At 32.3% G+C, this 25,364-nt stretch overlaps 1 protein-coding gene across 3 annotated transcripts in view; it reads left to right on the top strand.

Moving 5' to 3' along the window:
* The window catches only part of Gbs-76A (Glycogen binding subunit 76A), a 140,711-nt gene that overhangs the window by 29,192 nt on the left and 86,155 nt on the right, over window positions 1-25,364 (top strand). For all 3 annotated transcript variants that reach the window (XM_088235740.1, XM_088235742.1, XM_088235738.1), the window contains exon 2: window positions 7,836-7,932. Coding sequence is in view for 1 of the 3 variants with exons in the window: in XM_088235738.1 (XP_088091864.1) it covers window positions 7,836-7,932 (97 nt within the window). In the remaining 2 variants the exon portion in view is untranslated. The remainder of the gene's footprint in view (window positions 1-7,835; window positions 7,933-25,364) is intronic.

The following is a 25,364-nucleotide window of genomic DNA, read 5'->3' on the forward strand; positions in this document are numbered from 1 at the left end:
GTGGTGCAAAAAAAAAATTAAATGAAAAAAAATGAAATAAATGATATAAATAAAATGCTTAAAAAAGTTATTGAAAAAATATGATGTCTAGGGGACCTAAGATACACCCTTTAGGCCCGAATGGGTTAATAGTAAATGCATTGGTAATCGTGAATCGTAAAATGAAAAATCATAGATTTTAAGTAAGAGCAAAACTGCTGTTATAAAGATTTTGCATTCACAAACAGATTAGGGTGTGAAAAGTAAGTTTTTACACTTTGTATTCTCATGTACTTGAAAATTATAACTTCCCATGCTAGATCTAGAATCGATACATTGTGGCTTACCTTACGCCGGTATAATCCCGTGGGTGCTTAATTCAAAAGAGCCGACTTCAAGCAATCTCCCTTTCTTCTGCTATAAATTCTTGACACTGAGTAAGAGCCATAAATTATTAAAGCCGGGTTATGTGCTCTGAACTCGCTAACGTAAGGAGATATGCACCTTGATTGCTGACCAAATTACAATGCTGCAGTCTGCTTGCGCTAGCTCCAAGCCGCACTTAAGTCTCATGACGTTTATCGAATATTGAATGGATTTATCGAGGGCAGGGGGACTTTTAAATCAACTGCCTACCCACGTGGATATAAGTTATTCAGTTGTTCCCAAAATGCTCGGACCGGGATGCGCGATCTGACTTTTCTTAATACAAACGTATCGCGTATTTTCTCCCTGGATTATGGCACTAGAGCGTTATTTTTTTACAAACTAGATATCCAACATTGGCGTGTCTCAATTGTTTGTTTTTTTTTGTTGTTGATCAATTGTTTTTTATATGAGAGTTATAACCATCCAAAAACCCTTAAAAATGCCTCGTATAAAAATATGACGAACTGTTTTTTAAATTAACAAAATATGCTTGTACACAGATTTTTTTCTTATATTATTCACTTCAGACTACAAAAATATTAATACCATCAAAACTCTTTATTGCTCACTAGTTCGACCCCATCTAGAATACGCTTCTCCTGTTTGGTCTCCATTCTTCAGGACTCATATTGACCATATCAAGTCTGTCCAATACCGTTTTCTAAGAAAAGTGGCATGGTTGCTCGGATTACAAAAGGGTAATTATTTCTATTTTGAAATAGAGCAATTTCTTAATCTGTCTTCATTGGAGAGACGTAGAACTGAGATGGACCTTATATGCATTTTCAAAATACTTAATGCTATAAGTGATGTCCCATCTCTGTTGCAATCAATTTCTTTTCATGTTCCCAACCATGTCACCAGAAGTCAAAATCTTCTATTTATAAAATCTTCTAAGAGCATCTTTAGTTTTTATGCCCCAATGTCCAGAATGTGTAGATTAGTCAATTCATCACACGACTTGGAATTCTTCGGGATAGATCTTCCGGCTTTTCGTAGATCTATCTCTTCGCGACTAAACAGTGTGGGATGAAGTTGGATTGGCATGGTTTAGCTCAAAGTCTTAGGTCTTTCGTTTTTATGAATATATTGTTTACAATTATTGTTTTGCTCTTGTTTGTCATTGCTAAATAGTTTTATGTTCTTTTAGTTCAGTTTCTTGCATTTATGTTTCTTTATGTAACCGTTGGAATTGGCTTAGGCCGTATATATAATAAATAAAAATACTGTTTTTTTTAATCTGTTTGATTTTTTTTTCTTTTTTGGGTGATACCGTGTGTGTTGGATTTGTTCCAACGTATCGGCTACCATTGCAGGAGCCATCTTCAGGGTAAACTGTGTTTTGTTTTGTAGAAAAAAGTATTTGTTTATGTACTAGTAATTTGTATCGTGTCACAGTCGGCAGTAGACACATTACTATACGTTTTTGTGGTATGTAATGCTGGGAGCCACGTTGAGTTTAATTTAAGCCCGTCGTCTTTGTTTATGTTATTTGGGTGTCTCTTATTATAGCGGAGGAATAAGGATAGTATTCCTATACTGTGCCTAGGCGTAACTTTGTACCAGGTTCAAAAGTAAGGCCCATCGGGTTTACTTTTTTATCTTTTGATTTCGAGAATATCTAATTTAAGCCGTTAAGGGCAATATTAATTATTTTTACATTATTTTTTAAATTAGACCAGTATTGCTTATATTTATGCTCTTAATATAAGCAATACTGGTCTATTTAAAAACTAATGTAAAAATAATTAATATTGCCCTTAACGGCTTAAATTGAGATATTCTCGAAATCAAAAGATAAAAAGTAAACCCGATGGGCCTTACTTTTGAACCTGGTACAAAGTTACGCCTAGCACCGTATAGCGAATTCTGATCATGGTGAAGAATCTCGATAGGATAAGAGATGTGTGGAGAAGATCGCGACGACCTCTGGCTGGAAAGTCTGAGGCTTACAAGACTATAAGAAAGGCAGCTACCTACTAAAGCCCACCCCCCCCACAACCTAGAAGTGTGAGAAATGTGGCCGACTGTTCTGGTCTCTTATAGGACTATACAGTCACCGAAAAAGCTGTTTTTCCCAGTCTTAAAATTAAATATACATCACCATCGTCTTTCAAAGACGGACGGTTGCCATATAGATACGAGTAGTATGCAAAATTATGCGTATTTACGAAAAAATGCATGAATTATACGCATAGTTAAAGGGAATGCAAACACCACCACATCCAAACATGCATTAAAATTAGGTAAATAATATTTAGTGTCATATTTTTTATTTTTTTATTTATTTAATTTATTTTTAATCAAGGGGCATTTACAAAAAATATACAGGTAAGTACAAACATAGCGAGTAAAAATTTAAAAGATAAACAACGCTTTTTTGTATACATGTAGAAACACTAAGAAGCATACTGCCATGCAAAATAAAAAGTGAAACTTTACATAGTAAAAAAGAAAAAAAAAATGGATATAAGAAAAGTAATTGAATTAAAAAGCAAATTGTAAATAACTTGTAAAGAATTCAAACAAAAAAAAATTCATTTACATATACTTATAAGTATTAAACAAATTGGTATCAACAAATTATTGTTAAAAACAAATGATGAAAATTAGTTAACCGTTAGTATATATGTGATAATAAATAATATACAGTACACAAAAATATTTGATAAATTAATATCAGAAAGAGATAAGATAATTATAATACACATCAAAAACAGAGAAAGAATTGTATGAAAAAGAAAGTTTTATTACGACATTAATAATTAGTTTCAAACAGTGCATTTAAGAGCGTTTTAAAATTGATAATATTGGCGAATGGGTGGGTTTGGAAAGAGGAGGGGCAGGTTACACGATCGATTCATTTTCAAATAAAAAAGTGTGCCACATATCTTTTTTTTATTACAAACTAACAAATGTGCTAAAAAAATACTAATATAAAAAGCTGCAGTTTTAATTTATGGGTGATTTTCAGTTAGTCATGTTGGAATAATTGTTTTTAAAAACTGAAGAAACGATATGGCAGAGCTGTGTTCGAACTACGAACCTTGCAGGATTCGCGACAATCCGCTATCGATTTCAGCTTCGGGTCTCAGGAGGTCGAGTAGGTATGTAATGCCGTATTAAGTACCAGAGCAGATTTGCATGTATGTAGGTACTATACATATGTATGCAGATGACGGGGCGCGGACGGTGTGATGTAAATAGCCCGCGGTTGGTGACCCCTTGCATACTTGCACCGTGTACGCAGTACGCAGTACCCACACCGTGCCCGTACGCAGGTACAGATATAGGCCTGTACAATCCGTACACCGCCTCATCTCGAGGTCCTAATTAAACCTGAATAGTAGACTTTTCAGTTCTAGGTGGCAACCACTCGATATTTCACTTCAACACGCGACGATAGATACCCAGTCATACCGTGAGACGGGAGATAACCGTCACAAATGAACGAATCGGTAAAATATATTTTACCTTTGTATTTAGAGCATTAAGAGGACAATCTGTCAGATAATTTTGATAAATAAATATTTGAATATTGTTTTTCAGTCACTTTCTCGCAAATGCCTCCCCTATAATATGTGAAAAAGACAACTACACCTTAGGCTGATTATGCTTAACTTAAATCGGCGTTTCTTTGTCCTGTTTCCCGCTCCTAAAAACTGAACCGATTTTATTGTTTATTTTAGAAATATTATCAAAATGCTATTTTTTGTGTCAGTACTTTTTTCGTTTTTAAAAAGGATTTATCAAATTTGAATAGCGTACATCCGAAGATGGCAAATAAAACTGGGCGCTTCCATAAGTTTTTGGATGGTCCAAGCTCTCATGAGAAACAATTTATCGAAAAGCAAAACTATAGAGACCCGCCAACGGTAAATACCTATAATATGCAAAAAATCACTGTTCTAGTGCAACAATCCAGGGAGAAAATACGGGAATACGTTTGTACGAAAAAAAAGTCAGACCGCCTTTCCATTCAAATTATTCATATCCCGAGACGGAAGAAAACCCTCACATATAAACGAATCGGTAAAATATGTATTTCCCGATTCGGTTATATGTGAGGGTTTTTTTCCGTCTCGGGGTATGAACTCGGGGCCGAAGTTTCAGCCAAAACTGAAACCACCGTCGAAACATGTTTTATTGGCCGAAACCAAAACCGGAAACAAAACATCGGTCAGTCACTATAATTAAATGCAATGGTGCATGTGTATTATTATTATGAGTAACTTTTATAGCGTCATTTTCGTAATTTAATGTAATTAATATTTTCAATTTGATATTTAAAAATGCTAAAAAAAGGATGCAACGGATTAATTTTCGAAATTTTATTTTTGCACCACAGCAGGCCATGAGGCCCAATACAGTGGTGCCTTACAGCTAAAAACACTCAGGTTTGAGAAAAACTACATTTAAAGCCCCACCCACTTATTTTTGTTAAATAAATGTAAAATTAACTTAAATGTTTTGTGGTCTCTTTTCAGATCCGAACATTGCAAAACAATTTTTTTTAGCTGTAATGAACGGATTTTTTTTCAGACATTTTTTGTGTTCTCACCGGGAATCGAACCCGGAACCTTTCGTGCTTGAGTCAAGTATCTTAACCACTATACCACGGAGGCCTCCGTAATAATATAAGGGCGTTTTTTCATTCAAGTATACGCAGTATTTTCAAAGTTTCTCTCGCGTTTCTCGTGTAGGAGTCAGCGGTCTGTACCCTGTACCCCGTCGTAGGAAGGAATGTTGCTTAAACTGGAATTGATGATTGAGAATAATGGTTAAATTATACCAACCTTTAGGGGTGCGGGCGCTGTACGCCATGTTTAAAATTAATAGAGAGTAGTGCGTGGGACACCGCAACCACGATCAGAAACTGAATTGAATTATGAATGAATGTATTCGAAATATTATTCATGCAAATATGGCGGTCCCCGTGGTGTATTGGCTAAGACGTTTGACTCGTGAACCTAAGGTTCCGGGTTCTATACCCGGTGAGAACACAAAATTTTATGTCATTTTTCTCAAGCTTTGGTGTTCTCTGCTATAATTCACCACTGTAATTGCCCCTCCCTCTGGCATGTTGTGGTTCAAACGTTGTTTAAGAAAACCTTTCATAATTTATTTATTTATTATAATTTGTACTTTCCGTATGTTTTATTAACTTATTATATGGGTGGGATATATATCATCGATATTTATTTCGATGTATATGTATCACGATATTGTATTATTTTACAGAGAAAAACAGTCGACAATGATATAATAACATAAAAAATATACGGTTTAAAGACAGACCAGCAAAGTTTCTAAATAAAAATCGTGCATATTAAATTGTGGTACAACAAAAGGGTATGTTTATGTGTATTTGTATGAGAGTAAGTGTAGAGGTGTGTTTGTGTGTATTTGTGTGGGATTAAGTGTTCAGGTGTGTGTAAGTTTGAGCATAATTAAATAGCAAGTGGGATCGTATTGCAGCCAAAAAGATCGAGTAATAATTTTTTATATTTATAAATGTTTTTTTAATATTTTACTTTATTTTCTTACTTCAAAAAAATATTTCTTTAAACCATTCTTATCTGGTTTTGTTGAGTTTTTTCTTCTTAATAATATTTTTCAAAGTTTCAAAAATAAAATAATATATGTTAATTATTTTATGCGTGTACAGTATTGTCTGTACTTTTTTATTTGATGATTAATTAAAACTAATGTCTGAGCACTCGATGACAAACTATTATTGAATAGTATATCCGGACAAAATATGTTTTGTTACTTTGTATAACGTATTACTATTGTAATAATGTGAATATTTTATTGAATAAAGACTCTATAAAAAAAAAAACAATTTCCATATGCGGCGCGCGGGCTACCGATTACCGAGCGCAACTTTACGACACTAGTCTGCATCTTGTATGTACGAGTATATCTGAAAATATCTGTCGACTCCTGAAATAAAATGAATATCTCAGTCAATGAATGCCAGTGGCAGTGTCGAGGTTACCTCACTCTGAATCTCGACTCAAATGTCGTGTTAAGTTGGCTTAATTTTACGAGCTGCCGAGTATTCTGATACAATACATATTTATACTTTACGACACTAGACTGCATCTTGTATCTGAAAATATCTGTCATAAATAAACTGTGAATGAAACGGATACACTGATTCGCATTCATACAGTAAACTTAACACTGAGAAATATTGGTTTGGTGCCAATTTGACAGTAATATCAGTGTTACTCAATACAATGAAGAACACTACGGGAGTTTGATTACAATTTTTTTTTCTTGCGCGCAGTAAAAATAAGAGCATTAAATATGAATGCAAAGTTTCTTGAAAATGTACGAAAAAAATATTGAAAAATATTTTACTGAAAACGAACTACGTTTATATGGATCAATCGACGATAAGAGAGTTCTGGAAGATTTCCGGTTTACGTGCCCTCAACGGACCGCTCGGCAGAACTGACCGAAAAGAAGCGGAAGAGAACTTGAAACGTCACACGCGTAGTAATTTCAGAAATGGAAATCTTTAAAAAATCATAGCCCTGATAATAGAAATAAAAAAATATATATACTTAGTTTTATAGTTTATTAACAAATTTAAAAAAAAACACTGAACTTTCTCATTTCCTATTTTTAATTTAACCTCGACTTATGTAAAAAAATGTGTCTCATACCTACCCATCCTCACACTTGTGAATCATCGACCAAACAATACTTCTAAAGCAGTTTCCTGCTCTTTCGACTATCATTGTCTACCTTAAGAAGTCGCTGTTCTTACGTTGGTGAAAAAAAAAAGAAATAATTCACAGTAACCCTAGGTCATGAAACAGATTAGTACTTAAATCCATTTATTAGTACATCGTCAACAATATAAATCACAAATATAAACTTCACAAATAATGAAATTGGGTTTATATGTGAAGTGACGTCAGGTTTTTTTTCTGTTTTTGGGATGAATAGAAACGACTAGTGGGGAGGAAAAAATCTTAATTTAAGGGATTTATTTTTTAAAATATTGCACATGTTTTTTTTGGTTTTAAAACCTTATAATAAACATTTATACCAGTTTTATTTTTACAATACTAAAAAAACTTTTAAATGTCTCCATTCACATCATATAGCTTTGCTGTTGACCCCTTTCTAGAGGTGAAAAGCAACAAGCCATATTTTTAAGTAAAAAGTTAGTAAAGAATTATATGAGAGCGATGTGCTGAACAAAAACGTAAGTCAAAGTCAGTTCGAAGATTTTAATGTGATATTATTTGAAATTGGTTCAAAAACAAAAAAAATATGTACACATTTGAATGTAAAGTTTATTTCTATTCGCCCATTTAACAAATAAAACATTTGAAGGTCTCGAGTACTCGTATTAGCTACGAAGTAAGACGAGTTTTTTAGTAAATTTAGTTTCTGCTTATTTTCAGAGTTCCCGTGGCCCTCGTCGAAGAGCAGAACAAATATGTAATCCAGAGAGAAAATGCCCTCCATAGAACTCATCACTTGCGACACAAACCTTTGAAGGTCAGTACTAGCCACTAGATACAAACTCTTGCCACTTTGTGTGGGTAATATCAATTACCCAAACATATGACGCATTGCCGATGACCAGATGAAAAATTACACAACGGGACCAAGCATGTGATAAGTCGACAAATCGCCCAAACGATCAATCTTTTCGTTTATGTAGATACGATTTATTTTTCTTCTTCGAGCGCCTCGGTCTCTAAGGATCTTGGTGTATGATACGTCTCCATTCCTCCCGTTCGCATATTCGTAAATACCCGACGCATTATCCGTTCGGGATGTTTCGGAATCCACCCGAAGTGGCTTCATAAATAGCAGACGTGTCGGATGGAGATACCTGACACCATCCACCCCAGTAATGAACGAAACCAACCATATTATTTTATAAGACATTAATGGCGTAGCCGAGATACTGCAGTGAAAACGGAAATGTTTTGGTTAAGTGACGTTAGCAGGCGCTACTAAGGGGTGATTTTGTGGCGAAATTGATTGGTGATAATTATCGACGAGAGCCTGAGTGGTTCCGAAACATCCCAAACGTAAATGCCTGACTCTAAATTTGGACTCAAAATATTGCAAAACCTGAAATTATTTTATATAAAATTATATTAGATAAACAAACAACACGTACAAAAGTATATTAAGCATTTTTCAGATATTATTAGCGTAGGACTCAGGAAAAAAAAAATTACACTGAAAATATAGTAATCAAATTATGAATAAAAATACAAATACGTATATAATATATTTGCAGTATATTTTCAAATATGTTTTCCTTTCCATATTTCTGACTTTTGACTTAAGTTTGCGTTAATTGGCATGAAAAATATCAATTTCGGTAAATCAATATTTATGTTGCTCGCATATTCTAGGTATTCAGGATATTTTTAAATAATAATTAGTTGATGCATTGTCCGTGTAAAACAAGAGATTTGCTCGTGTCCAAGCATTACTGTATATAATCTTAAAAACAATTCTTAAATATCTTTTTACGCGTGTGTTTTTTGTTGGTATTTTTACATTTTCGCCACATCAGCTATGTTTTCATATCTTCGTTATTTTTTAAGCTTATTTGTACTACGCCAACGTCTCGATTCACTTACATACAATGAAGCGTTCTTTGAACCATCAATGTATCTATGTTCACTGACCTTCAAAGAAATTAAGTTGCAGATTAACAATAAAAACACTTTGTTTAATTTAAAATTAGTTAGACGTAAACAAAATAATTGGCCCTAATCTCCCGTGATAACCGATTCATTCGTTTTAAGTGTTCGCCAAATATTTGCACCAGGCGCCGCGCGCCGCCTTGCTATGAATTAATCGATATTATGTCGTTAAGCTTATGTAAACATTATATGTTTTTTCCATGTATTGAATTACAAATATAAGCATAGTTATAAATACACTTTTGAAGAGATATAAACTAATTTACTCGTTACGTATTCCCTACCAGATTCTTCGTCTTATTCAATGGCACTACAGCCTACAGCTCATATCGAGCCATGGGCTCCATCAACTTTCGCTTTTAACTTCTTTCATGCGTAAAAACCTTCCAGTTACATAATTACAGTAGGCAATGCATATTTTTTTCACTATATTTAGTGTGCGAAATGGCAATTTCTTCCAACGACAAAAAAAGTATTATTTATTGATTTTAGTTTCAATATGTGTACGAAAAACAAAACAAATTAAAAGAGGTACTAACATGGAACTAGCAATATGTGTATACAGGGTGTTCTCTAAACCCTGTTACATCCGAAACCACGATGTTCAGTTTGAGCAAGAAGACATATTAGCATAGTTAAAACAATATTTAGACGCAGAATTTAAAAAAAAAAGGGAGAAACGAGGAGGGGCGAGGGGGGAGTCTGAAACTGCGCCGCGCTCCCCTCACTTTTCCTCTACAGAAGTAAGCAACCATTTGTTTTTTTTTTAAAAATATTTTATGGCGTGGCCATGTGGTTGACGGTGTATCAGACTCCCTCTTCCCCTCTCCTCGCTTCTCCCTTGCAGAAGTAAGCAACTATTTGTTTTTTTTAAATATTTTATTTTAGTAAATTTTATTCGTTCTAAAAAAATATTTTAATGTGCCAATATGTCTTCTTGCTCATACTGATCATCGTGGTTTTCGGTTTTCGGGTTTAAAGAACACCCTGTTTATGTAAATCAATGAATATTGATACTTGTCTTTAATTGTGTATATTTCTAATACGTATCAATGTGTATTGACGAGTAAAAATAAACATTAATTCTTGTCTAATACATTCGAGGGTGATATCTTTGAACTTCAGAAATCCACATGGCCATAACTACTGCCCGTTATAACATTATAATGCATACTTACGAGATACGGGTTATCCATAATTTCTCTTCTTGGGAATGGTTAGCTTATAAATAGAAGATAAATTGCTTGCCTTGATATCTTTAAAACATCTTTATGGTATCCTATCTATAATATGTAAAACATAACCTGATAATTTGCAATTTTTATGTATAATATAGTACTGAAAACGGGAAAAATTAAATGAGCCTGATGTATGTTGTTACCTGCACTCAGAGCGGACCTTCTACGTAGATAGTGTAATTATTCTGATTCGATCAAGTAAAGCGTTTAATGAAAAATTAACGCTCGTCTTATTTAAAACGTTACCCTTTATTCATGAATAAAGAATATTTATTGCATAAACATACTTTTTTTTCAAGGAATATACATATGTAGTACTAGATTATTTCAACATTTATACACATAATATATCGTCAGGATACTGATGGAATTCTCTAAATACATTATCGACTATTCTGAGAAAAATCAATTTGAATGTTTGACTGAACAAAAGTATTTTCAACATATTTTGGATATACATACAGGCCATCTTAGTCCCTTTAAATGAGAAAGTTCAGTACTACGGGTAGTTGGATATCTAGTACCTGGGAAGAGACTGCCATAAAAGCCAATAAATGTATAGCTGTAATCAAAGATTGACTAGATCAGAATCTCCTTTCTCTTATTGCGAAAAAACTTTTTTCGTACCTTTTTACAATTCTAAATCTTTAGCCCCTTCTTCTAACCTTAACATTATGTTTAAATACTGTAACGTTGATCCATGTTATAACTAAAAAAAATAAAATTCAAAAGACGATAAAATATTTGGGAGTAACGTTAGACTGTCAACAACTTAAATGGACCAATCATATTGAAAAAATTGTTAACAAATTAAGATATTTGACCTATGTTTAACTAGTTATGTTCATCCAAAAAAAAGCAAAATAGTTTATTATGCTCTTACACTGAATTTCAGTGACGTGGCTCGACTTATAACCTCCACATGCATAAGATTTAGTATTAAGTAGACACTGCTAAAATTATAAAGTAGGATAATAAACATTTCTAAATTGTTCCCTGATAAGGAAGCTTGTGTAGCTTCGAAACTTTCGGTTATTAAATAAGTATTATGTTGTTAATCATTTTTTGTGATTCAAACGTAAAAATTGAATTTTAATAAATCTAAGATAGAAATGAATTTTCCAACAATACGCAAACGTAAGATTTGTTCAAAACATAAATTGATAGATTAAAATAAAGGCACGAATCTACCAAGTTACGTTCCAAAATTTGCTTTGAAGTCTTATAAAATAGATTTCTTAATAACTTTGTATATCTAAAATCTCGGTGCTATTTTGACACCGTTATAAATAACAGAAGTCTTTTAAGAATGCGTTCGTCTATTTTCAAAGAACGTATTTGTAGCTTACGAATCGATCACAGACGTCTAGATCGAAGCGACAATAACTTGGTAGGTGGGTTCAACATCCACATTGATCGTCAAGTCCTTATTAAGAAAGCGAGCAAATTGACAGGATTCGCATAGCTGGACAAACATAGCAATTGAACAACCATAATTATTCTATAAGTGACATTACAATATACACAATGTGCATCCAGTGACTTGTGAAGTCTTGGAACTCGTTTAATTATTCGAATCAATGTTTCGGATTTTACATACCACGTGGATGCTAGAAAGGTATCGAGTTAATTAATTCATTCGACTTACCTACTTACACCATCTTTTCATCTGAAATGATAAATATATATTTTTTGAAACATATCACATGTTACATTATCATCATCAACATTCTAATGTTCGAACCAAATGGTGCATAGGGCACATTATATATAATTGCAGCGTATCCTATCTTTATATATATAATTCTTCTGTACCTGTGATGTCACGAACGCTTAAACGGCTTTATAGATTTGCATGCGGTTTTCAGCGAAATGTAGTTTTCGTAGATATTAAAATTTTCAATCGAATCTGTAAAAAAAAAGTTAGAATCATAAATCTTTTTTCCATCGACCACCAGGGTTGCATTCGACGAGAATGCATGTACGAAAAAACGGTAGGACGTTGTTTTTTTGTGTTTAAAAAAAGTTTGAATGTTTACAAACAACATTCGCTTTTTATGGACCCCAATTTCTTTACTTATATTCCTTATAATTTCTTCGGATTTGTTTCTTTTTACTGGGTTTTTAGCAATACCAAAATAATATTGACTGACATTCAATACATTTTTGAATATCGCATTCATGAATAAAGTGCACCCCTGTTGGCGAGTTTTTGGGATGTATCAATATAGTGTCATATAATATAATATGCAGTATTACGTTCCGATAAAGATTTTTTTTTACTGTGGGTATGTATGCTTATTATCGTCTATTACAGCATTATATATACCATGTCAGTATTAGAAAAAAAATGTTAAATTGGGGATTATTTGTCCTGTTAAATATAAAAAAAGCTATAAATCTTACCTGACATGTCGCCTAAGGGTCGGTATGGATAACAAAGTCATACCTTTGTTTCTTTCATCTTAGATAAGATAAAAGTATCCCAGTTCTACAAAAGTACCTGAATAAGTTAACAAACTATATGAACTTTTGCTGAGTTAGTGAGACCTTTTGTGGATTTGGTAAAATTTTAAATGGTGCTATTTTATTTGGGTATTTGAGGGTTGTAAGTTCCAAGGCTGAAACAAAAAAAGGTTTGTATTTTTTTATCTTCATCCTTTTCGATAATCGAAAGATTCTGACGTTAACAATTCATGTTACGAATAAGATGTTCTTATTATCTTTTTCATCTGTAAAGTTCCATGTCATGCAAAGGTAAAACAACCTACTATTAAAAAAAATAATTTATTAAAAAAAAAATTAAACTCTAAATAAAAGGTTTTAATTATTTGTAATGCCGATATCATCAAATTTACTGTCATGTAAAAAAATGCGTTCATTTTCATAGATTTTTACGAAAAGTAAGTAGTAGTAGTAGTAGTAGTACTATGTGCTGTTTAATTAGATGAAAAAGTTATAATTTTAATTTTTAAAATATTTGAAAGTTTCAATGCACAAAATTAGTTTAAATAAATCACCTTTGTTTACGAGAGAGATAATAAATGAAATGAGTTATTTACAACTCGTTTAAAATTGCCATAAAATTTTTAATATTTGTAAAATCATGAGAACGCAAATGCTTCTTCTGATTAAAAAAAAAAAGATATAATTTTAAATAGAACACTTTATTGTAAATTAGTAAATATAAACAATAAAAAAACGCATTTAGAAAGTACGTTTACAACCCCTGAAAAATAAGATATAAATTCTAAGGAACACTTTTGTTTTGTTTAAGGAAAACTGTATTTTATTATTTGTGGTTAGTCCTTCATCTAAAACCCTTTAATGAGAAGATGTTCATCGATCGTATGTATGATAAAATTTATGTTGTGGGGGGTCAGCATTTCAAATATTAAATTAATTCATCAAAAAGAGAGGAGAAAGTGATTGGTGGTATTTCAGTTAAAGTATTAAAAAACCGCCTAGATGCACACTACAATTTATAATGTTTAATATACATGTTCATTTGATTTTTTATTTTTTTATTTTCTTTTATTCAGGAAACATACAGTACAGTTACAAAGTTTAATATTTTACACAATTAGACTTAATTCTAATGGACCAGTGAAGTTTCCATATTATAAAGCAATTATATGTAAGGTTAATTATGAAAGTATAAAAAAGAGAAGGAAAAAGAAAAACATGAATGAAAGTTGTTTAAAAATTAAAATTTAAGTGAAAAACAGATATTTTAAAGTTTGTAGTTTGTAGTGAGTATTTACAAATGGAAATAATATTATAAATGAATAAAATTTGTAAGAGTAATTAAAAATTAAGAATTGAAATAAAAAATGAAAAACATGCTCAGATGTAAAAATAAAATAAAATAGTAATAAAATTTAAAAAAAAAAAGGAAAAACATAAATATACACATATTTATTTTAAGGGATTCAAAGAAACAATGAGAAGAATCTTTAAGTGAAATATAAGACAATAAATTTAGGTCAATTTAAAAAACATCTTCAAAATTAATGACACATTATAGTAAGAGCAGCATTATATTGATTTTATTAACATATATAATATAAGTAATTAAAAGTAATTTAAAAGTATAAAAACATGCCAATGCAGCAGAGAAAAAATAAAAAATAAAGAAGAAATAACAAGTATAGCAAGTAATCTTTAAAATTTGAAAAAGCAATATAAGGAGAAGATTTTAAACCAAGAGAAGTCGATAAAATTTCATTAAAGCGATTTTAGTAGCAATACAAATTTCAAAAGAGAAATTTGATTTATAATAATAATATTAATGTATGTAATTTGAGTGATATAAGAGAAAAAGGGACCAACGGGAGTTTTATTCAAAAGTTTTCAATGCACTATTTTTAAATAATTGTAATCCTGTATGATAGATATCTATATGGTTAAAAAAGCTGTTAAAAGTGGAACACGATCTGTTTAAAAACGAATTCTGGCAATAGTTCGTATTGACACTAGGTATTCTAAAGGTTGGGTGATTTCGTAGGGCACGTGATGGACAGTTAATTTGAATTTTATTTAGCAGCTGGGACGAATCAGCTAGACTGTTAATAATTTTATAGAGGAATGTGAGGTCTATTAATGTTCTCCTTTTTTAAAGGTTAATCAGTTTGTGAACACGTGCAGATTAGTCATGATTTGGAAATATAAGAGAGCATCGGAAATTCAAATGTTTTAAAAATCTGTTTTGTACTTTCTCCAGCCTGTCAATATAAGTAATGTATTGTGGATTCCAAATGATAGACGCAAATTCAAGATGGGTTCTTACATAACTATAATAAAGACTTTTTATTGTTAGATCATTTTTAAAAGGCTTAGATACGCATATAATAAAACCTAACATTTTATATGCTTTTTCAATAATTTTATCAATTGATTGAAATGTCATTTTTGAGTCTAGAATTACACCTAGATCTCGTATTTCTTGGACACGGTGCTAGTGTATTATCAACAATATTATCAACAATAATAATAAAAATCCAGCATAGTTATAAAAAATTAACTTTACAAATCATGTGTGAAAATGTATATTCGAAGATTACAAAAATATATCTTCATCATTTAAAAAATGGGAGAAATATATTAAGTCTTGTATCGTTTGTAGACTAGCGTGACATCACAAGAGTTAAATGAGACCTAGAAGTCCCGTCAGTAAATAAAGGGTTAATCGTTCCTAAGAACGAGATGACTAAAAGAAAAGTTGCGCAATAGCAAAACACTTGGCAAGGAATCGGTGCCTTCCATACAAAAACCTGCGCTCATCTCTCCTAATACGGAGTAGTACTGACCTGACCCATATACTGCCTGCCCTACTTTGAGACAAATACCAGGGCCGCGATTGTACAAGATATCTTCATCGGTACATATCGATACGGTATACTTAACTTCTGTACTATCTCTATCTGCCTCGGTATGCTCTACCGACTTGTCATCTCGACGTCATATGGTCGAATCCAATCAACGAATGTCCCCGAAAATTTAGAAAAAATAAAATATCTAAATTGATTTTTTATAGTGGTGTCATTTTTAGGCCTAGATGCTCTTATATGTTAATCTAGCTACATAATATGTGCATCTAGGCGTTCGTTTTTAAAACCGACAGTTATTTCAGAATTTTATTCGACTTCAAAATTTACTTATTTCTCTCATATTTTTAATAGGCTTTTAGGAAAAAAAATGCCAATCTCAAAACGATTAAAAATTTAAATAAATCTCAATTAAAAGATAAATTGCTCGGTGGAATTTTTTTTGTCACTTTTAATGCATAGATATGCGTATCGAGGGGTACTAGACCCGTCGCGCGTCGGTACAAACCGCTGTACTTACATCAAAACTTGGAGGTGGGGGGGGGGGGGTGGATCAGTAGTAAACCTTGATACATATCGATGTACCTACCCAAAACTTGAAGGAGGCGGTCGGTATTGTATCTGTCCGTACCGCAACTAAATTACCTACACATTATATCAGTTCTTAACGATATTTTAAATAACCCCTCTTCGCCTGTTTATCTGAGAGAGCTCTTCCAACCTCTATCACAACATGGGTTATATTTTCTTTCTAGTAACGTGAGAACCCTTTTAAAACCCTTTCACCGCTTTAATTTTCTTGCCTCCTCTTTAAAAGTAGTAGCTGCTCGATTGTGGAATAATCTACCCAATAATGTTAGAGACGTTTCTTCTTTCTTCTTCTTCTTGCGGTGCCTTGTCAGGTCCCCCCGACGCGACGTCGGCGATCACTACAGCGAAAGCATCTTGGTCCTGCGCTACTCTTGTATTCCGCAGCCAGGACAACTGCTTATTGGATATACTCGCCATAGTGATCCCTGGGAAAAGGTGACCAGAGTGGTTTCCCGTTGCCTTCTCTGGTGGATTTTTCTGTCAGGGTTACCTCCCCTTAGCTGGTTGGTTCTGGTTTGGAGACGCCAGAAACTCGCCTATCATCCTCTCATTATCTGCTGTGATCACACCGTTATGAGTGTGATCCCATTGCCAGGGATTTGCGACATGAACGCTAACGAGTAGGACTAGTCAGTAGTGTTGCCGGTGGAATGCAACTGGGCGCTCGCAGCATTTTATAGAATCACACCCTCCAGCAAGATATAACTCACTGCGACCCTACTGACAGTTTGAAATCCTAGTCCCTTCTTTATTTACATTAAAATCAAAATTGAAATGTCACTTTTTAAATATTTGAGTTGTTTCTTTCTCCTTCTTCTTTCCTTCCCGTCTCTTTCCTATCTTCATGGTATAGTGTTATTTTTTTTTGTTAATTTTTGTTTAAAATTATAAGATTCAGCATAATTCCTTAGAATATGTCCGTGTACTTGTAATTTTCTCAAATTTAACGGTTTGGGTAGGTAGGAAGAAATTGCATTAAGGCAACATGCCCACCCTTATATTTATATTGTACATGTATATAAATTGTAAAAATAAATATTAAAATATCTTCGTAATCGCTCGAGAGAATTTATCTTCTACAATACCGCCACGGTGGAGGTATGACGTCTTTAGCTTCCCATCATAATCGCGGCCCAGCTTGTTTAATATATGTTACATCACAGTCAGAAGCCAGTGTACGTTCCAGTATCAGTGTGCGTCAGATACTCACCAACTTAACGTATTACTATATAATCCCCTTTACTAGCTGAGTGAACAAAACAAAAATGGTTGCACGGATTTTAGATGGAGATTTTAATGTATAAAAGTTGTTATAAGGTTGTGTAGTGTAAAATATGATGACAGTTATAAAGCAGTATTTACATGGTGTAAGTGGAACCTGTTTAATATATTATTTTTAAACCGTTAAGTTTGAAAGGAAAATTCTTCGTTCGTTAATTTTTTTTATTAAAATAATAGACAAGTAACACATACTTTAGAACATATATTATATTTAATTGTATTGTATATAGTTATTAGTAACAGCTCGTCAAACTATTATTGACAATCTAATTCCGTAAATTAAAAACTTGACAATTTTTTTTAATTTATTTATTTAGAATTTTAAAAAACCCGTTAGGGTTACATTAGAAATTTGATATTGTCAAGTCATTTTATGTCTCGTCTAGTCTAGTTAGTTCAGTCATCGTGTGCTTTTTCAGATTGATTTTAAATTTGTCTCCAGTAAAAGTTTTCAAGTAGTAAGGTAAGTCGTTGTAGTGTTTAAGTCCATTATGTAGTATTTTTGACTGTCCTGTGTTTGTCTTTGCTTTTTCAATATGATAGTGTTGTTGTTGTCTGGTGTTATATTTGTGTAAGTCAGCATTTTTGACTAATATTATGTCGTCGTCTTGTATGTTTCCACGATAAACATAAATATATAATAAATTCCAATATCTCTTAACCACGATTCTCATTGTTATTTATGGACTTTGCATGTGTCTGATTTTCTTCACTCTCAATATTTTATGAGAAAGGATGAAAGCAGAGTGAACGTTGTCGAAATGCGATCTCTTAGACGAATGTGTGAGAAATCAATGTATGACAGGGTTACGAATGATGAAATCAGGCGAGAGTGTAAATCTGAGTCAGGTATAATTGAGAAGATTAAAAACGTGTCTCTAAGATGGTTTGGTCCCGTAGATCGAATGGACGACGAAAGAATGGTAAAGCAAGTATACATGGCGAAAATGAACGGTAACGTGAGACGAGGACCAAAAAAGACGTGGCATGACTAGATAAACTGAAAGTCTGGTCATGTCAAAAGCAGACAGAACCGAAGGGCATGTATGAATGTGGAAGAAACTAGGAATATGTATAAGGATAGACTGAACCAAATTTAGAATTAACGATTTATTGTCCTGCGATTTTCCTGAGTAGTTAAATTCAAAGAATTTAACAAAGACGTGTATTTAATTTGTTCTATAGGAATATGCAATTTGAAATTAATGAATTTCAAAAAAAATTGTGGAACTTTTTCAACATTATTTATGTGATCTTTGTAAAAAGAGGACCATGTAGCAGAGTTGTACTCTATTTGGCTTGGCTTCTAACCAATGATATATTATACAAGAGTTTCATTATTTTAACTGATTCAAAATCCTTAATCAGTAATGACAAACTCGCATTTCATATTTTTTTATTTCTTCTTTTTTCGTGATAATATGCTAGCTTGATTATTTAGTTCTACTTTTAAACTTTGTTCTAAACTTTATTTACTTTTCAGAATTAATTCCACTATCTTATATTCTTGCATTTTTTGTTTATATAGTTACTGTTTTTTGTGTTTACTTTTATTCTATTTACTTCATTAATTTTTTTAATCATCTCTTTAATAATTTCACATCTCTTTTTCTGTACATTACATATTTGCGTTTTATTTTTAAGTGCGTTAGCATGTTTGGTTTTTGTGAATACTCCTTGGGCGTTAGCGAACAAAATAAATAAATAAATTCCCAGTAACGTTTTTGTGAAAAGTCTGATTTTGTATGATGAGATTAAATTTTACAATAAAGAATGCGAGAAGAATGCTACTGCGAGACATTACATAAATTTGTTTAGTTTTAATTATAATATTGTGTACACATAACGTTGCGTGCTATTTAGATAATGATACGGAATTGTTATTTATAACTTGTATATTTAAAGAACTAACTTTATGGTTATTCATTATACAATAATTAAAATCAAAATTAAACACAGTCTTTTACTACAAATTACTTATTTTATAACTGACCGGTTTCTAAGCTTCAACGCGCTTCTTTATAAGCTTACCACTCACTCAGCTTACCCTGAAGATAACTCCTGCAATGGTAGCCGAAACGTCGGAACACTTTCTAAGAATTTGTTTATAGTGTCATATTATTTTATTTATTCAATCCAAATAACAAATTAGGAAAGTGCCAAAGAGAGTGCTTATGAAAAATACAGTTGTCAATGTTGTAAGTATAAAAAATAAATATAAAACAAAACACCATTTAAGAGAAGATGATATAGAAGTCTAGGAATCTACAGGGCTTATGACCTTGGGTGGTTTAAGTGGCCACTTTACATGTGAATTTTTGTTCCTATAATAAATAATGGACAGTTATAATATTTTTGTGTAACATAAAAAAGAAAAATTAAAATATTCCATAGAAGATTAAATGTTCTTTTAAATAGTAATTAAAAAAGGAAATAAAAAATATTTAAAAAAAACACAAAAATATTCCTTATTATTAAAAGGCAACAAAATATATCATAGATAAAAAGAGTTCATATCTTTAGTTTGAATCCAGGATAGTGCATGTTTTTTAAAAGAAGGAACATTTTGAATGATTGGAATCAATGAAATATTATCAGTAAAAAAAGAAATAAAAATTTTTGGGCCAGTAAAATATGCATGTCTCTGTGCGAGCCTCGTTTTGCAATGTGGTATTTCTAACACACGATTCCTTCTTTGACTTGATCTATTTGAATTGCTTGTAAATAAATTAAACTAAAGAGTTGATTCATGGTAAACCCGTTAAAAAAAATATTCCGTAATTTTTCTGGTATGAAATCTTTATTTCAACAGAACTGTAATGAAACATTTCTGTTACGATCATCTTTCCAACAATAAAAACGTTGCAATATTTTGATCGAATGAAAAAAGTTTTTTGAATTCGGCGTGGGGTTCTTTTAACTTCCGTTAATGTGACCTTTGCTCTTCTGAATATAGCCCCCCCGTTCCTCATTTTCCTCTCCCGCCAGCGTCAGTACCTTGGTATCGAACCGCGGTACCTACGCGACCTAGTTCCCACTAACAAGTTCAAGGGCGGCTAAAAGGCTCCTCACAACGTGTATAAGGAGACGTACCATTTTCCCTGTAGATCACGTGGCAAAATCACAAATAATGAACGGTCTTTTTACTGAAAACTTAGAACCTTTTATTAAAAAACAGCTATTATAACAAAATTGAAGTGATCCATGGTTTAATTATTGATAAAATTGCCAAACGATTTTCAACAATTTGTTGTGCATATTGCGTATAAATAGGAGCGAAACGAATATTGAGCTTGATTTTTTTAATCGACAATATTTTTTTATAAATATATTTGGCCGATTTATACAGTGGTTTGGCTATTATAATGAAAAGTCACCTCAAGGGCGTTTTACAATTCTACCCTCAAACTTACGTTTTAAATAAGATAACTTCAAACTTATAATATTAGAAATCAAACACTGATTTGAATCTACTGAACACTTTATTTTATTTTTACAAATATAAAAAATGTAAAAACAAAAATTTCGTGACAATTGTTTCGCCTTGTTAGGGCATTTTTAAATGAATGCGAAGGCGAAACAGTTGTCACGAAATTTTAGTTTTTACATTTTTTATATTTGTAAAAATAAAATAAAGTGTTCAGTAGACTCAAATCAGTGTTTAATTTCTAATATAATAAGTTTAAATATGGAGTTCTACAAAATATACACCAAATCAATCAATAATATAACTTCATATTGAACTTTCTGATTTTTAAATTGGGGATATGATAAACGAAAGATGTGAGATTTCTTCAGATCTGAACTGACTACTTTCGATGATTTACAAGTGTGAAGATGAGTGGGTATGAGGCAAATGATTTTTTCGTAAGGCGGGGTTTAATAAAAAAAATAGGGAATCAGAAAATTCAGCGTTTTTTTTTTAATTTGTTAATAGACAGTTAAACTAAGTAAGATTTTTTTTTAATTCCTGACTATCGTATTATTAGCGTTGTGATTTTTAAAGTTTTGTTTATCTGAAATTGTACTGCGTGCTTAGAGTATATACATCGTCTCAAGGTCTCTTTCGCTTCTTCTCGGTCAGTTCTGCCGATTGGTCTGTTGACGGTAAGTAAACCGGAAAGCTTCCACAACTCTCCTATCATTGGTTTATTCATATGAACTAGAGACGTCGTTCAAAGTCGTTTGTTTTTATTAAAATATTTTTTTGATTTTTTTCCTACATTTTCAAGAAACTTTTTCGTACAATGTTATGCTCTTATTTTTACCGCGCGTAAGAAAACATTTTTTGTATCCGATTTCCCATAGGGTTAAAGTGTCTCATTATGGGCTATGTCCCATTAAAGACTGTATAAATTATATCCCATTATAGCTGATTTATCTATTTAAAATTGCTTCTGGTTCAATTGACTATCCTGAATTGCTAGCTAGCTATGGCGAACTTTCAATAATTTTAATGTTATAACAAACGCATTAAACTAAGATTTATTTGCGAATAATTATAATGACGTGCGGCATTTGCTTTCGAAAAAAATTTGGAGCGTTTTTTTTAATTTTTTGCTTTTGGATATTTAGATCACTATTGATTTTATGTTTGAAAATATATTTTAACCTACTGTAGTGCTGTTTGTGAAAACCTATAATTGGCTTATTTGTTTTTTTTTATAAATGATTAATGTAGCTGTTGGTTATCCGAATAAATAATAATAAAAAAAGTCATTTCCAAAGAACTGTGTTAAATAAAATATGCGTGTTTTTTAAACAGGCGTGATAATAATTTACGCAACAAAAACATATTTTTTTGCATAGTATTAATAGTACAACTCTGTAACCATAAATTTGATCACAATGTTCAAAAACATTTATGACTCAATATTATAAAATGAGCTTGTCTAAAAATATACGTATTTTGCTTTGACACTGCTAATAATAGTGAAATCCTGGTCACTTGTTCGCAATTATCAGCTGTCTACGCGTACATTCCACTTGACCGAATGATGCCACCGCTAAAAAATATCCGCAAATACTTTTCCTTTCCCCTCGTGACCATTCAACACATTTCTCCGCTCATTTTTACGATTTTCCTGTTTGAAGTATACGAGAAAGCAATGTTTTGACGTACGCGACCACCACTCTTTTGAGTAATGGCGGTTTCGGTTCAAGCCGGAGACGATCGGATATCTTCGCGATTCGCTGAATTTTCCTGCTCTTTCCATTGGTGGAGAATTGCCGCGCAATAATGTAAACAATAGGGATGAGTGAATTTACTATCGACATTGTAAAATGCAAAAAAGGTGCAAAAAAAATTGTGCAAAAAATGTACAACGATACGGACTCAGAAATCAATGTTTTTAGTTATTTAAAAATACTTGATCCTCTTTTTTGTGATTTTATGGTATTATTATTACTATAGTCGGATAATTTAAACAGTTTCATTTTCGTGGATTCCCCTCAAGTAACCAGCACTAAAAATATCCCAGCATATCTTACAGTTACAGAGCACACAGACAGTTGGGAAACTGGTTCCTCGTTTCCAATTATGATACATTTCAATTATAACAGATAGAAGCTATATGACAGAACGTCTTGCAGCTACAGAGCTCGTAGACGGTAAAAAATCTAGCGTTTATTAACATTTTTTTTATTTAACAAAAAAAACTCGTTTCTTTAAAAGCAATCAATGGATTATTTTAAATAAAGTATTTTATTAAGTATTGATATGTTTAGCTGTACTTGTGTTGATTTATTATTGTTTAATTAAAAATAACCTGATCAAAACCATTTAAGAGAGGCGAGTCCAATGGATTGGCTAGATTATGCGCCGTGAGGGTCTCCTGCATGACATAATAGAGATAATGGCTGAGGGGACAAATTACAGAGGGCGCCCCCAACGGGAGTATTTGGAGCAAGTGTGAAATGATTCGAACTGCGCCTCATATATTGAGGTGAAGAGGGCAGCAGAGAATAGAGACCAGTGGAGGGCTAGATGCAGGACTTTGCTGCAAAACCAATCCCCGGGATTGATACTGCGAAGAAAAAAACAATTAGTAAATCAACAAAAAAATATATTATAGGAAATGTTTCAATAATGTTTTAACAAAAATGAAAACGGTAAACTAGAAACAAATTTTTAAATAATCGAATATTATCTTTACCGAAAAGTAAGTACTCATTAAAATGCCGATTTCGATTATCGCATCCCTTCGATAAGAACAAGCGCGCAAGCGCACTGTATGCTTTAATACAATCGGTAGATGTCATATGAAGGTGAATTTGTACAATTTTCCACGTGTACGTATTATGACTGGCGTCGCGTCGGCGTCAAATGTACGTTTAATATCCATAAACAGGTACATATTTTACAGCATCTCATGCATGTCAACAATCCAGAACTGTAAATAATTAGGTAAATCCCATTCAAATCATTCAATAACAGTTCTTACATCCCGTGTGACGAGTGATATGTGATATTATTTTATCGACTTTTTGTTTAAACTATTGTTTTATTATATATATAATATCCCCTCATACCAGCACTTTTGTTGATTGGGAATATTTTGTACAAAAAATATGTAATGTAATGTAATAAGTAAAGTTTAAAAACCATGTATTTTGTCAAATCAACTCAGGTAAAAATCCCTGTTATATTTTTTTGTGTCATTAAAAATATTGATAAAAAATGTTCTCCGTAAAATTTGCTTAGTATATTCATTTCATTGTTAAGGTTATCGGTTGATTTTTTTACCGATTTTATTAAGGACCGAAACAAATATATTTTTTTAATGCGGGTCGTCTACTGGTGTGGATTACATGCAAACTATCGATTTGTAATGTTTTTTAGTAGGAGATTCTAACCATTGGTCTTCGAATTTCGATAAGTCTTACCTTGATGATAAACGCGTAAGATTCCCTACTCTAACGAGATAATATAAAAATAATAATGTAAAATTGATGAAGTTCAGTTGATGAAGAACTGGAAATTGGATATAAAAAATGTTTTCTTACATACGTTAAAAATAAAAGAATTTTATTGTACGACGAAGTTTCTCTAAAATTTATTAAAAAAACGAATGTCTTTGATTACCGAATGGAGCTTCTCGCTACTATCCGTGGCCCTGTCATAGGTCCTGTCGGATATACAGATCTGGTGGCTTCTAAAAAGAATTTCAAGGCTTTTAAAAAGTTTTGTAATCATTTCGGCGAATTGATCATGTCCAATAAATTTAATCCCAGTCAGTGAAGATTTCACTTCCCTCTCTTCTCAATCCAATGAAGAACATATTATGTACTTCTGCTACCAGATTTCAGAGAGCTCCTTCGGGCAGCTTTTCTCGTGACAACGAGCAAATTTTCCGTGTATGTGGGCACCGCCAAGGAGACTTATGTCCTCAGATGCGGAGTGCGGTATGTGGTGGGTAAGCTGTCTTTGAATGACGTAACGAATTCTTGTGAATCAACCGAGGGTGGAGTGTTGTGATGGATTTCCGGTTCACGGGAAGCCAATTCACCAATCAGCAGAACTCTTCGTAAGATTTTTTTTTTGTTTGAAATCTACTTTCTTAGACAACAACATGCCAGCACATATTTCACGTTGTTTTTTTTTAAAATCAAACAGAAATTTTATGCAAACAAAAAAATTATCTAAAGTTTTTTTACGTATGTCCAAACTTTTTAAATTTTTAATAAAACAATAAAATATGGTATAGTATGTAATGATTTTCAAATAAAATTATTATTAATGTAGATTAAGTATGAAATAACCGAAGCCATTTGTGAGAACCTGCTGACGAGTTGTATGCTTACAAATCAGCAGGACTTTAATT

This window comes from Micrasema longulum, unplaced genomic scaffold, assembly GCF_059751315.1.
Source record: "Micrasema longulum isolate JH-2025_06_02 unplaced genomic scaffold, ASM5975131v1 h1tg001431l, whole genome shotgun sequence".
NCBI lineage: Eukaryota > Metazoa > Arthropoda > Insecta > Trichoptera > Brachycentridae > Micrasema > Micrasema longulum.